The sequence below is a fragment of the Calonectris borealis genome, chromosome 23 (assembly GCF_964195595.1).
Source record: "Calonectris borealis chromosome 23, bCalBor7.hap1.2, whole genome shotgun sequence".
NCBI classification, from domain to species: Eukaryota; Metazoa; Chordata; class Aves; order Procellariiformes; family Procellariidae; genus Calonectris; species Calonectris borealis.
In genome coordinates, this window is record NC_134334.1 from 2,542,079 (window position 1) to 2,557,571 (window position 15,493).

The window sequence follows — 15,493 nt, forward strand, 5'->3', positions numbered from 1 at the left end:
CTCCGACTCACCTGGAGCCAATCCCCAAAAGGATCCCGCCCACCCACGACCAATCATAGGCCAGGAACCGTTACCTGGGGAGTAGGAGCGTCTCAGCCAATCAAAGCCGAGCGAAGAAGCGGTAGGACAACACCTGCAGCCAATCGGAGAAGCAAGCGGCAAGCGCGCCTGTCCCGCGAGGGTGGCGGCTGGGGTGGCAGGTGCGGAGGGCAGAGGGAGGCGGGCCACCCGCCCTCCTCCGTGCCCTCGCGGGGCTGCTGCCGGCCGCGCTCCGGGACCGCGCTGCTGCCGCGATTCGCCTTGGCTCCGCCGGAGAGTTTCGGTGCCTTGCCGTGCCCGTGCAGCGCCTCCGCGCTCCGAGAGGCGGTAGCGCCGTGGCGGAAGGAGGCCCCAGACCTGAGGGGAGAGGCGGGTGCGACCGTTACCGCGCTGTGGGGGCAGCGAGCTTGTGCCTCTGTCCTCCTCGGAGCCCTCTGGAGAGGTAGTGAGTTGTCCCGACTGCCGCAGGCCTGTGGCTTCCCGATGTGGCCTCGCTCTCGGAGCTTGGGTGGCAGCGGCGGGCTCCCCCGCGACAGGGCGACAGGGGGCGCGGGACCGCCTCAGGGCCGGGCCGGGGCGGTGCTGAGGGGAGGGGCGGAGCCCGGGAGCCGCGGGCGGCTGCCGCCCGGGGAGCCCTGCGGGGTGGCCGGGCGGCGGAAGGCGGTTGTTCCTGTAATCGTCCGCAGGCACAGCTCTCGCTCGCTCTCTCTCCAAAAAAACCCCCCACCCTCAAACAAAAAAGAAGCCCACCCCCCAAAACAACTACCCTGCCAGCCACCCCCCGCCCCGATGGCCTGGCTGCCTCGCCCGAAGCCGTCAGAATTGGGAAAACTCACTTCCACAGGAGGATAACCTCCCTTGAGTGTAAATATAGCATCCGACCTTAAGAGGTTTCATTCAGAACTGTTAAAACTGGAAAACGGCGGCCAAGATAATAAAGAGGAAATAAAATAACAAAGATAAACAGACTTCTGAGTGGCCAGACTAGAGGGGAGAGAGAAAAACAACGGAATAAGTTGTATTAGTGGTGTTGAATTAATTTCACAAGAGCACGTCTGTGAAATGGTTAATGCCCTTAACTTTATAAAGTTGGTTTTTTTTTTTTTTCCATAATGATACTTTAATCTTTTGATTTCAAACTGAATCCGCTGTGATTGAAGCAAAGCCATCTCCTGTGTAAAGGAGATCGGGGCTTTGCCTGTTCTTGATGAAGGCATGGGATCGTGAACTCGGAGAGTCCCCTAGTGGAAATGCTGCTTATACCGGCCAAACAGCTATTTTCCTTGTGCATCTTAAAACTTTTTTCCAAGCAAATAAGCTATCCAAGCAAAAGGTTTGCTTTGGGGCTTTTGTTGACCTATTTATAGCCGCCATGGGGCAACAGTAACCCACCAAATTTGAAAAATAAACCAAACCAAGGTGTCACAGCTATCAGATTTTTTTGACTACCTGGAGTTGAGCAGTCATAATCTGTATTCTGAAAATGGAAAAAAAAAATCGATCCCTAGTCTCCTGCTATTACCTTGTGTACACCTACATCAAGTTATTTTAGCACTATTTAGCACTTTCACAATATCTTTATGGGGATGTGTGGGTGTGTATATGTTGGTGAGTTGCCATCCCTGTAGCCTTGAGCCTTCTTTTGGTGTTTCTACAATCTTCCAAAATACAAAAAAATAACAGTTAACACTAGTTTGAGTAGCAGTAAAGTGGCAAAACTTATTCCCATCGGCCTAGATGTTTTCTCTGACATCAAGGAAATGCACCAAATGGTTTCATTTATCAGTCTTTAATCTGAATTGTTCATGTATCCACTGCTAATTTTATCTTAGTGGGAACTGTCAATATGGTTTCAAAATGGGCCCTTAAATCTTCATGTATTCCAAATTTCCTCTGCTTAACATGGAGAACATTATATAATATGTATCTACAAACATAATTCTTTCAGGGCAAGCTAGACTTTGATCTCCCTGTCACGTCAGTTAGATGACTTCAGCTCCCTGAGTTGTTGGATTGGGAGATAAAAGGTAGTGCAGTTCTTCAGAACTGTGATTTGAGGGTTGTGTGTGTTTTATTGTTATTTTTTCGTAGCACAACTTACTGAGGATAAAAGATTAGGTACATTTTCAGTGCTTGAAAAACTCAACAATAATATTTTTACATTTTGCAGAGATATTTTGTAGTTGATCACTTAGTACTAATGCTGTTATTTTAGAAGTCTTATTTTGAGTTGGTTTGTATTTTCTTATATTACAAGACTGTTCAAACACTTGAATTTCTTAATAGATGCCTCCCGCTTCTGGGCAGATGGCATTTTTTGGAGAGGATGTCAGCTTTGCTCTGTGCATTAGCTAACAAGGTAACTGGTTTGAAAACACGACGTATTGTATGATCATTATTTCTGGCATATTGTTTTTGAAACACAATCTACTTCTCTTGTCCTAGAGTTGGAAATCCTGAGTGTATTCCTGAGATTTTTGGTTTTCTTTTTTTTTTTTCCAAATGGCAGGGCATTCCACTTTTATCTTCTAGTAAACCATCCTCAGCTTAATAAAAAGTTGTAATATTGCTGTCCACTACACCTAGATTTGGAGACCTGACAGGCTCCTACAAGTAATTTAATTTGATTTTATTCCAGGTTTAAATGAGATATGTATTGCATCTAAAGTTTTAGTTCTTTTTTAAATTCTTATTATCTCTTGATATCAGATCTTTTACTCTGAAAAGCAGACTGTGAAGTGAACGGATCTGTTAGAGAAAGAGAAAGCTTAAAAAAAGAAGTTTTTTTCAAATATTTCAGTTATGTTTTGAAAATGCGTCCTATCATATCCAGCACAACAAAATAGGAGTTTTGCATTCATGCATTCCTTTCTTTATATGATGAGCTTTGGCAAATCACAAATCTCTGTCACATGGCCTGAAAGAATTTTTTTAAGAGGTGGGATAATAGTGATTTCCTTACCAGTATTGGAGGTAAGAAAGAAGGAAGAGTTCCCTCCTGCTGGAAATAGCCATGCGGATTTGCCTTTCTATTTTGTTTTTTTTTAAAGTCATTGTGGCTTATTAGCAACCAGGATCAATAGCAGCTAATACTAACCAGGAGCTGCTAAAGTCTAGTGTAGGGAGGACATACTTAATTTGCAGAGAGTTCTTAGTGAATTGTGTCAGCATCTCAGGTTCTGTGTTAGCTTGTGTTGTTATCTCATCACCTCATCTACAGTGGAGCTACTCCTGTTTTATACAGATATGGCCATGGCGATCATCTGGCTTCACACATGTAATACTACATTCAACCTCAGCGTCCAATTGTGCCACAGATTTATAGTGGCAGTGGAGAACACTGATTTGCTAAGGAATCTAATGTTGGAATTTCAACTGCTGCAGCATAGTAGTCTGACATTACCTCATTATTGAATTGTCTTTTTCACGAAGAGTTATGAACATCCAGAGTGTTGGTTTCCGAACTTAATGTCTCCTTCATTATTTTATTGTACTGTTGTCTCTTACAGTAACTTTGAAGCCTGTATTTATTTAAGCATGTATATCTGCACATTTCCAGCAGATGGCAAGATATTCCTAGGCAACTGTCTGGGAAACACAGTTGTATATACAATGCTTGTAAGTGCTAGTTCTTTATTTTAATGCTACAGGCTGTGGAGAACTGATCTTTAAAAATTAGTTTAAAGGGAGAAAAAAAATTTGGGGTTAATGATAGCATTAATCTTAAGTACTGCTTCAGGCGTCAGATATTTGTATTAATGTCTATTAGTCCCACTCCAGTGCAAGGTTTTTCTAGCTGTATTTTCCTTTTTAAAATTCTAAAAAACATTTGCTATTTAATGAGTTTGGAAACTCTTAGACTACACAGTACAACTGTTTTAGTGCCTCTAACAAGAATGTAGTAAGCTTCCTTACCTCCTTTTTTAGTTGGTGTCTTGAAAGAAACAGGCTATGGTTGCATAGGAAAACTGTGTTGTAGTACATTCCTTGCTGTCTTGGGCCATTATTCAGAGAATAATTTGTCCTGCATGCTTAAAAAAATGAAGCACCTAAATACCTCACTGAATCCACAGAATGAAACCAAAATAATTTATTCCAGGCTTCACATGAAGAAAGTAGTGCCTTTTAACATTTTCAGTGAAAGGAATAATATTCCAAAATTTTTCAGAGCATTTTCTCTACATGCACCACTCAAAAGAAACACCTAATTGTCAAATACAATTTTATACACTACAACCAGGAGAAAATGAGGCTATTTCTGGATTGAAAAGTTATCTAGCTTGGTGAATACTGTAAAAATAATTTGATATCGCAGGTGTAGTACTTGTAACTAGTATTTTGGCACACATATTTACAAAACTAGGAGAAAAAACTAACTGTACAATTTTTTTTTCTGTTGTTTTTAGGTCAGAGGGAACCATTTGCTCTTCAAGCTGGACTTCAGCATAACCAAGAGACAGAAAGAAATTTTATCTTGTTGCCTTTACTCATCCCGCTTAAAATCTGTAAGTAATGCATGTTTTTGGAAGGTACCTACTGCATCTGAAACTGATTGTGTGTATTGAGTTTTATTGTATTTTAACTCTTGTGCCTATTGTTTCCACTGTGCATTTGCCTCTTTCTGATCTACTCATAGATGCATTTGTCTAATGGAAAAGCATTTTAACTTTTCCAAATAGCTCCAACCTCCCTTTGCAAATAATCTCAGCAGTTCTTTTTTTACATTTTGATGTACAGATCTGTTTGAGTGCTTGTGCTTTATATTAACCTATTGTTATTCTGCCAGCGACAGCTGCTGCGGAAAGAAAGAAAAAAAGGAGTATCCTAATGCTTACCCATTCATACTATGTGCCTCCACTTGTACAAGTTGGTATTGTAAAGATAAGTATAGATCCAAAAAAAGTGAGTCTGTGAATCCAGGCTACAAACAATGGGAGAGAGATTTAAAGATGGTGCTGGGTGTTTTGGTTGCATAAAAGAAAGCATAGCCAATTTATAGCCATTAAAAACAATGTTGTTGCTTAGTAAAATGCAGTAAGCTGTGTTTTGTATTTCAGCATATGAAGTTCATGCAGTTGGGTTAGTAAACAAATATGGTGGCTTATTCTGGTGAACAGTACTTTTGGTTAAAACAAGTTAAGTCACAAGTGGGGCAACTCTTTAAATGTTTATGAAGCACTTATGCAATGTCTGCATTGGGATATTTACCATATTAAAATCTTCATTTAATGGAGAAAGGGTTATAAAATCAGACGAAGAATGGTCTGAAACAAGATATCACATAAAAAATAATTGAGAATCATCGCAGAAAAGAAGATTTATTGACTAGCAAGGTTTATTTTTTCTGTAGTTCAGATCACAAAATTATTTTTTACTGATACTCTTGAATCCCAAGGTTTGAGGAACCAAAGGATTTGACTGAAAGGGATACTCACACTCACTACGGAACTGTTATGGCAATAAAAAAGATAATTTTTCAAGGAAACTTAATGATACACGTAAAAATTTGCTAGAATGTCTCAAGTTAGTTCAAAGTTAGTTTGCCAATGTACCACCAGATGATCAGTGTTTGACTAAAACAGGCATGCTCATAGATTGCTCATTGTTTTGAGATTTTCTTGTTGAAGTGCTTTGTCTTCACCTTTAAGACTTAATTATACATTAGTTTAGAAAGTCTGTCTGACAACCGTTATCATCATGTATCTCAGATCCTAAAGGAAAAAAGCTCTGCTATTTATACCAGTGAGGACTACTGAGTTTAATGTTTAAGTCACTATTGCTTAGCGCTCATTCCAGGAGCAGGAGAATTGCAGATTACTGAGAGAAACACTCCAGGTCTGCTGGTTAAGATGTGAGTGGGAAGCAAAAGTGCTATTGGACTGAAAGCATAACATAAATTATCAATCGTAGCTAGGAGACTCTTAGCTCACTATCACTGCCAATTGACCCGTCTCATCTCCAGAGCACTATCTTTGGCTTACAAAAGGCTTTCCTTTGAAAGAAATATATCTCTTTAGAAACAAAGATCAAAGGATACATATTTGTTATGGTTCATTTTATTTCACAGGTGAGGAATTCAGTAGAGATGAAGACTCTGTCCTTGTTGTTTGGGAGCTATTGTTGCTATATTGATGTTTACATCTCCCCTTTCCACTGGTGTAAGAGACAGGGAGGAAAGCTCTCTGTTTTAATTTTGATAGTTCAATGACACATAAAGTTGTGTAATTAATTAGCAAGTGGCTCAGCTAGGACCTTCATTGCTTAAAGGACTAAAACTATTGGGAATGTTCCTGCTACCAAAGGTTGCTGAAAAATTATTGCATTATATGGACTCCTCACAGAATAATTATGTACAAAATTATTCTTATAAATTTAGACAGAAAGATATAGAGTTGTAAGTTTTTAAACCTGGTGACTGGGTGGCAGAACTTGCAGATTTTTCTACCTTTTCTTTGCTGAAATTACTTTTTTTTTTTTAACTGCTCTATCCATAAAGTACTTGTATGCTTCTGACAAGGTTGACCAAAAAAAATCCTTCTCCTTTTCTCCCTCCTAAATGCTTCAATTAAGACATCATTATGACAACTAGTTCTTAAAGACAATTGTTGGGGGAAAAAAAGGGCAATCGGTACTAGTTTTATTTACCTCAGTAGAAGGAGAAGACAGGTATCCTGTTATTTCCTGAATTAGTGACTTAAGATCTTCAGCTCTATTAGGACCTGTCAACTTTCCAAGCTTTTAAAGATATAGTAGGGATTAGAGTGACGATTTGAGACTATGAACTAAACAACAGAGAAATGGAGAGAGACAGCTACTGTCTTCAAATATATGTGAAATGTGAGTAACCACTTCTGTGTTGCTCTAGAATGAAAATGCATCCTCATAGAATGTCATCTTTAGCAGATCAAACCAGCAATATGTGCAGACATGCGGCCGCTCTTCAGCCTACTTACTTTTTTTTTGCAAAACAAGAGACAAGCTATTGTTTCTATTGAAATCAATGGCAGTTAAATAATTGAATCCAGTGGGAATGAATTTGGGCCAAATGCCACTAAGTTTGGATAAAAATTATAAGGCAAAACATTAATACATTTGAACATAAACTGGAGTAGAGCATATATCCTATATAACATCAGAAATCACCATGGTAATTTTTTGCAGATTTTCTTACTGGATTGAATATTAGTGTTTTTCTAGCCCATGTTAAAATAGACAAAATGAATAATGTTTCAAGACTATTTTAAGTCAACACCTCCCTTACTTGTCTTTCTTATATAAGATAGAAGCACCCAGAAGCTAACTTACTTTTGTTGACACCACATTAGCCAGGAGGATAAAGAATTCTATGGGTAGCCCAAGCTACATAGGTTTAAAAGCAAATAAAACCAAACCTCTATGCTTCTGTATTTATTTTTTCAGGATATTTAAACAACCTGCCTCTGTAGAAACACAATTTTTGCCTGCTTTCCTTTTGTACGTGTTCACCAGCACAGAATACACTGTAAATCATAGGGGCTCCTTTCTTCTTGCTGCATAACCTGGTCCCAATCCTTTAGAAAGCAACAATCCCTCTCCTGAATTTTGTAATAAATAATTGTATTGTGTATTATTAGTGACATGGTAGGAGCCTGATCCCACTGGCTCTTTAAGTGCCAGGCTTTCCACTGAAATTATTGTGGATCCTGTGAACATGAACATCTGAGCTTGTGACTCTCAGATCTTGAAAGACTGTTTTTCCTTACCTTTATTTCTTCTTACATCAAGTAGTTAAAACAAACCAAAACAAAACCAAAACAAACAAACAAACAAAACCAAACCAAACCAAACAAACAAACCACAAAAACCGACACACTCCCCTCTATTTGCAATAAACTAAACCAACAAATTAAGGAATGTAGCTGTAGAGTTAACTTTCTATTCAATAAAATACTGCATCCTAATGCAAAGGAGGCATAGAAGGCAATATTTTGTTTATGAAAGTTCCCAAGGAGCACAAACTGTATGAGGAATCTTCTTACCTTAACCAGAAGATAATTGTTCTCTATTGGTTAATGTTTTATGGTTACTACAGGAATATAAAAACTGTTTAAAAGCAATTAGGAAATAAAGAATGCACAGTCAGTTTTATAATGTAAATATTTGTTTACATCCCCTGTACCTTAATGCATCTGTAGGACGCTATCAGAAATCCTCTTCTTGTCAGGTGAAATCTGGACTAGTTGCAGGGCTAATTATTGTTGAACAACTCGGTTTCAAGGCCTGAAAAATTTGTTACCTATTTCAAATATTCTTTACTTTTCTGAGCACCTTTCTCCTTACCATCTTAAAGTATTCCAATTAAGCATTTAAACAGTTCTGAAAAGATAGGTTAAAATATTTTTGGTAAATCCCCTCATGGAAATTTCATGGCTTTGTCTACACAAGGAAGTTCTACCATTAGTTTGGGTGTTCTTTTCTGAGCTGAAATGACAGTACTGACAAAAGAAGCTTGTGAAACTAATTTGGTTAAATCAGTCCAATTTTTTTGTGTAGATGAGACCTACAAGTATAAAGGCACTTTTCTTTGGTTTGTAAAACTGTCTGTCTTTGCCCCACTTGAGAACACAAAGAGCAGTGCTTGTAAGTGCTGAGCAGTACTGATCTCAGTAAAAGATGCACGTACTCAGCAACTCCATGACAGACTTTATACCAAAAGGTGGAGATTGGATACTGGGCTAGAGGGATCTTTTGTTCAGTGGAATTCGTCCTATGTATTGGTTGGTCCTAAATCTAGAGTGATCTAGAGTGAATCTGGAAGTTTCAGATACCTCAGAAATGAGGGATATTTGGATTTCTTTTTTTGGACCAATCTTTTTGCGGAACAGTGAACTCCCAATAACATCTGATTAGTTCTGTTGGTGCTATATTTTCTGACAGCCTGGGCTTGACTGTCTTCTCAGATTTGTTTTTACTGTGCAGGACTTAGTAAAAGGAATAGCCATGACATAAAGCTGGTATAAGGAGAGAACAGATCCCTAATGCGTTATGTAACAATGGGCTTAGATCCTCAAATTCATTTCATTTAAGACACAAGTTATAAAGGCAGAAAGAGACAGTGCCTTTCTCATTTCAGCTACCAAGTCGATCCAAATAGACATGTTCATTACCAAATTTTTATTCAGTTTTCATTAAGAATTAGCTATATATGTTTGTAACCTATACTGCACGCAGTATTATTATAACATTAAACAAGCTTTCAACCATTGCAAGTGTTTTAAGCTGCTATAATAAAGAAGGCATGAGGGAGTTGCTTCAGATTTTTTTTTTTAATGAAAATATTCTCAGTAACTTTCAATAAGCTTTTTGTTATCTATTCTGCTTCATAGACAAATATGCAGGGGTGCTGCTTTCCTCCTAATGTGAAGTGCTTTCTTAGGTTAATGACTCTGAGTGTTTAAAATCAGAGCAATCGTTTTAAGTGTTTTGTTGTACCAACAGTAGAAGCCTCATTGAGTTAAATTGGTTTCGCTACATTATCTATTGGATTAGCAAACCGGTTAAGAACTGATGTGAGAGCTTTTACTTCAACTTGGATAAATGCTTTCATTTTTACCCAGAAACAGGACAGACATTTCCGTATATTAACCTCTTAATAGTGCTGTCACTGCCAGCATTACTTTCAAACAAATCACGCAGTATCTTGCTCTTCTTCATCTTGTGCTTTCTGATTCTTTTCAGCCTCTTGAGGCAGCAACAGCTATTTTTTAACATGCATACAGTAGTCTGCGTAAGTGCCCCACAGAAAGCACTCATTAATACAGAATGGTACTTTCTCTTCTGTTGTCAAGGCCGAAGTAGAGTTTTACAAGCCCTTGGGCACTGAATAGGCAGGATTTCATTAAGGATGAAATCTCTGAGTTTATTTTGATTTTCCTTCTAATGCATTTTATCTTCCAGTTCAATAGTTGGAATGTCTATTTTGTCTGTTTATAGAAGCTCCAATTTCTGTATATCTACATTTTATTAACACTTCACATTTAGAATTATTACATTACACGTATCCCACTCCTTTTATTACAGACATGCTAGTCCATAAAGCAGTACTCCAAACTGCCTTCTGATCTGTCACACTTTTTTTTTTGCCTCTCCTTGGCACTAGTACAACCCATCCAAAGTCAGCATTCAACTGACATCAAATTTAGTTTATTTCTGTTTATTAAGGGCATCATGAAATTAGAGTTGAATAGGGCATTGTCTTTAGATGTTAATGTCTGATGATGATTTTAAACGGAAAAAAAAGTAAAGCACATCCAAAAGTACAGAAGTTTCAAATTTATGCAAAACTCCACTCATTACACCATACTGAAGTTTCTCCTTAAGAGAGTTTGAATGGCATCTGCCTTTTCTATTTCTGGCTCTGGAAACAGATTTAAGAAAATCCCACTCTTCATGATGGAGGTGTTTTGTCTTGTGCTACTCATGCAAGTGCAGCAACAGTAGCTGGAACACCTGCTCTCCCCTCTGAGTCACCTCCTTCTTGGAATGGACACAATTGCCATATGTGTCCTCACAGTGCACACTTCTGACTGCCTGCAATGTTTTGAGATTTTTTTCCCCTTTATTTATGCTTCCATCTACAACACTGTGATAGTCTAGCATTCTGGCTTTGGGTTTTTTTGAGGAAAGATTGCTGCCACCTTTTACTTTGATCAATCACAACTGAGTTGTGCACCTTGAAGATCTGCAGTCAAACTACAGAAAAATTAATTGAATAAATCTTTTGAAAAGGCAGCGGGGCATGCAGCCTATGACTGTCTCCCAGATGGAGAAGCAACTAATTTTGTCCAACAACCCCATGTGATTACTCAGTTGGCTTCAGTGTACAGAGTTATGTCAGGTGCACAATTACAAACCATTACTGCTGCAATAATTGGATTAGACACTGCCTTTATAATATCTGCAGCTGCCTTCTTGCTAATTACTCTAAATAACCAGCCACTGCACACTAGAGGGACTAGGTCAATGCTTTGTTCTCTGCTCTTTAATAACTTTAATTCCAAAATCATGGATTATTTTCTTATGATTTACACTCCACAGGAACTTGCTGTGAGTATTTCTTCAGCTGGATTTAGTCAATAATTTCACTCTTAGCAGTAGATACTGACCCTGACAGGCAATGTAATAAACTAATAGCTAGAGAAATCAGGAGGATACAAAAAGTTTAGACTCTGCTTTCACAGCAGTAGTTAATCTACTGATTTTAAAACAAAGATCATTTCTGATTTATGCAAGTGTAACAGAGAAGAATGAGGCAATATGGTCTTTCTAAAGGGTGCACTACTGTTCAAAGTGCTGAGCAGAGTATTTCAGACTTGCCTACCACCTTGCCTTGCCTATGAAAGTGCATCATCCAAGAGTTACAATTAAACTTCTGATGCTTCTGAGGCCAGATAAGAATTAGATCAGGTATAAATTGAAAAAGCTCAGTTTTAAGCTGAAAGGAGAGGTAGAAAGAAGAGTTAAGATATGTCAATGACCTGGCACAGGATCATGGAAAAAGCAACAACTTAGTAAGGAAAAGGCGTTGTAAAGTCATGCTTCTGCTGTTTTTATTCCACTCTGCACTTAATCATTATATAGAACAGTGAGAATGATTCAGAAGAGCGCAGGAGGGGTTGAACTTCCTTTGGGAGAAAGTGATTATAACCAAAAACACACTTAGAAAAAAAATGGTGTATTTCTATAATGTAGCATTTCATCAACATCAGGAACAAACACCAAGAAAAATAAAATAGAAAGAGGAGAAGCAGAAGGAAAAGGAGAAGCCTGATTACCTGCATTTATTGAAGGAGATGCAGAATTTCATTAGCTTTCTGAATAAGGTGAAAGTTGAGTGATATTTTGCTTTAATTCAGTATGCAAGAGTCTCAGAAGCTACGGTAAATAGCACCACATAAGTACTAGTTGGATGCACTTACCTAGTTGGAGGATAAGAGTTTCTGTCTCTCCTGAAGGGTTTTTCTTCTGTAAAACTCAAAGATATAGGAAAGAAATCAGAATCATTATATCAATTTTGCAGATGATGCAGTGAAATGACTTAACTAAGATTGCCCAGCAAGTCAGTGGCAAGATCTTGGAGCAGAATCCGGGTGTCTCAGTCCAGGGCTAGACTGGTGAGAACTTGGTGGAACAATTATAGCTTGATGTCAGTTTGCGCTTTCCAGCACGCTGTTGGCAAATAGTTTTTCCATTATAACAGAAACTAAAGATTGAGGTGAACCTAAGCCTGACTTATGATGGGAGAATATTTTCTATTATAGCTCAGTTCGGGATTATTATTTTTTCTTCAGAGCATACTCTTACTTCAGTGATATGGAACAAATCTTAGTTTAAGTTATAAATCTGTGTTAAAATGCTCTATCTTTCAGTGCTGGTCATACGAAATCAAACCATATGTCACAGATAAGTAAGGCAGGAGGAATGTGCGCACACTCCACTGTGATTAAATGCTTGTTTCATCCTTATTGCAATTGCAACTATTAATCATCAGACACTACGTTCAAGATCCCCATCTTCAAAGCCCAGTGCAACTCTTCTTTTGTCTACATCTTTTGGTTTGTTTAATCTCGCACCTCCCCATGCTCTCTTCCATCATAGCTATCAGCCACCTGCTTTGCTTCCTTCTTTCTCTCCCTCTCTCAAGTCATATTTTCTTTTGTGTCAGTCTCTATATTTGAAAAAACCTCTCACTTTCAAGGCAACAAAATCCTCAGAAAAAATTTCCCTTTTGAAGTGTCTTGCATTGGTTTCCTAAACTAATATTTCAGTTGTTTTAATCCATATTCCAATGTATTCATTGTGGAGTTTTTTAGAGATTAATTATGAAACTTGTATTTGTTGTGAATACTGCATTCATTTGCTGAGTTCACTGTAATCATTTACAGAACGAAGTGTTATTTTGCATGAGTTGGGTGAGAGGATCTAGTCCTAAATTAAGGAGTGTGTATGAGCACCCACAAATTTCATTGTCAAATAATGGAAGTGAAAAGGCCTAACATATTAGGTCAGCCTCTGAATAAAAATGGCAAAAATATCCAAAGCAACTGAGTAACTTAAAGCCATTTATGACATTTTTTTACTTCACTTAGCTATTTAGGGACAGATGCAAAAAGGATATTTTCAGAGGCACACATGGTAGACTTTCACTGAAAATTAACAGAACGAATTCTAAAGTCCTTCCTGAAAATGGAGTCTGAGTTCCTTCATTATCAAGCACCTTTAAAATTTTTCCCAATCCAACATAGAAAGCCTGAGCTTTCCCTGTGTTTCTAAATCACTTTTGTCTATTTTTGGGCCTATTAAACTAATAAACATTACTGTGTTTAAGTGTTTAAATTTTCATTAGCTTAGATCTGAAATGTAATAGTCATTATTAACAATTCAGTAGAATTTTATGTAGTATATTTTATTTCATGCTGTGACTAAAAGCATTGAAATGTTTTCAATACTTTATCCAAGACAAATAATAATTTAAGAAAACGCCTCCACTCCCCTCTATTCCCTTTTACTTTGTTCATGAGATTTCTATGATTAAAAACTGCAACTTTACCACTACTGTTAAACTTAGACCATCCCACAGAAGGCCAGATGCAGAAAATCACTCATGTGTGGAGGTGAGGAATTAGCTTTTCCATTATAAAAAAGGAAATTATCTGAGTGTGAAAAGCCAAATCTTCATTACTGATCAACCCTTAAAGTGGAGCAAAACCATGGTAATTTAAGATTTAAACTTTTGCTGCAAATATGTACATATGAAAACTTGTCTTACGGTAATATAGGAAATAAGGAGCTGGGATTGTTTGGCAGAGTACAGTTAATTAGTGTACCAAATCAGATCAGTAATAAATTGCTGCTTTTAGTAGGAATTAATCGCAGGACTTTCTTGACTTTAGAAATGTCTCAAGCTCATTGGAAAATATTTGGAGAAGAGGCGGATCAATACAGTTTCAGCAAGGGCTTTTTAGTCTGTAGGTATTGTTCAATTTGTGGCTCTTCACATGAATTTTCTTTTTCTTTTTTTTTTTTTTTACATTGTGTATGCAACCCAGTATATAACATTGACTGCTGCAAAGGCTGCTGGGAACACAGCTCTGGCATATATATCAATGGTATCAGCATCAATGGGCTTAAAGAGGGACTTCAAACCACTCTTTTTATCCAGTTTCATTATTTGCTGCTGTTTTGTCTCTCCAGTTTCTATTTCTATTGTGCCATACGATCCAGGCAAGCTTCTGGGAATTCGGTGCTGCCTATTGGAAATGGCCAGTTCCTGGTTCACACCAGCTATGGAAAGGGAAAACAGAACAATGGCATTCTTCACGTTTATCTGCAAAAGAAAGAGGAGAACCTATAATAGCAATTTATAGGGCAAAGGTAGCGTACTTCATCCAAGCTAGCCATGATACTGACATGTGAAATACTTATGAATCCATACGTGCTGAATGGTATTTATCACTTGCTTTGGCAGAAGGACCGCTGAAAGACTGCGTACCACGTCTAAATTCTGTTATAATTTTACATGCTCTGAATTACCGAGGCACCATTGAGACAGCACGCTTAGGCCCTTCTGACTGAAAATAATTGACTGACTTTAAGGAGACAGTTATCCCGTTCGGTGGCCAAAGCCAACAAGCAGTTCTCAGGCTCTTGTCAAAGCTGAGAGAACATGGAGGTGGGACAGAAAATGAATATGCATCAGTTGTATCCACTACAGCTTAATAAAATGAAGTAATAATAATCACAAATAATACCCAAGGTGCCAGAGAGTTCTAAAATATGTAGGCCTGGACTACAAATTCTGAATTGTCAAAAAAAAAAAAGTTCCTTAATCAATTCACCTTGCTTTGTCACTAACATGCATGTGTGTACATGAAGAAAGCAGCAAAGCCATCTGGAGTTCCTGGAAGAAATCTCATCTATGGACTCCTTTGTTTGGTTTCACTGGGCTTCATATCTACATAACTTATATCCATGCTAATTATATCTGTATTTACCTTATGCAGTTTAGGTGTAAAAAATGTAAAAACTCCAGGGGACAACATTTAAGACTACAGGCCTAGTTTTTGTTTTGCTGACAGCATTTTATTATGCTGTAGCAGAACTAAGAGAGTCTTAGCAGAAGCAGCTACTAAAGAAAACCTTCTGAGAAAAGGCCTTTCTTCCCCATCTCATGTAATACCCTCATAATGACTTTGCCCTGACCCTACAAGAGCAACTCAAGGTTACCATAACTTACACTGAGGACTGGACAAATATCAAAGGGTCTAAATATATTCTCGAAGTATAAGAAGTACAAATCTGGTTCAAGATATACTTTGCCTCTCTTCTTACTCATTCTCTCTTATTCTCTATTTCCTATCTTAAATACAGCAACAAACCATGTAAGAATATGTTGTCTTTAGTGCTAACCATGCTG

General features: G+C 38.0%; 2 protein-coding genes and 1 long non-coding RNA gene across 10 annotated transcripts in view; 1 reads left to right on the top strand and 2 right to left on the bottom strand.

The window, feature by feature from the left end:
* Positions 1–573, bottom strand: part of PRKCZ (protein kinase C zeta) — a 74,090-nt gene extending 73,517 nt beyond the window's left edge. For all 3 annotated transcript variants that reach the window (XM_075172231.1, XM_075172232.1, XM_075172229.1), the window contains exon 1: positions 75–573. The gene's annotated coding sequence lies outside the window, so the exon portion shown is untranslated. The remainder of the gene's footprint in view (positions 1–74) is intronic.
* On the top strand, positions 64–4,563 carry LOC142092356 (uncharacterized). Its single transcript, XR_012677028.1, has 3 exons — positions 64–121; positions 2,326–2,398; positions 4,446–4,563. It is a non-coding gene; the product is annotated as an uncharacterized LOC142092356 (long non-coding RNA).
* Positions 4,564–13,462: 8,899 nt separating this feature from the next.
* The window catches only part of GABRD (gamma-aminobutyric acid type A receptor subunit delta), a 112,010-nt gene continuing 109,979 nt past the window's right edge, over positions 13,463–15,493 (bottom strand). For all 6 annotated transcript variants that reach the window (XM_075172261.1, XM_075172262.1, XM_075172260.1 and 3 more), the window contains one exon: positions 13,463–14,404. In XM_075172261.1, the coding sequence (XP_075028362.1) occupies positions 14,105–14,404 (300 nt within the window). In that variant the 3' untranslated portion in view covers positions 13,463–14,104. The remainder of the gene's footprint in view (positions 14,405–15,493) is intronic.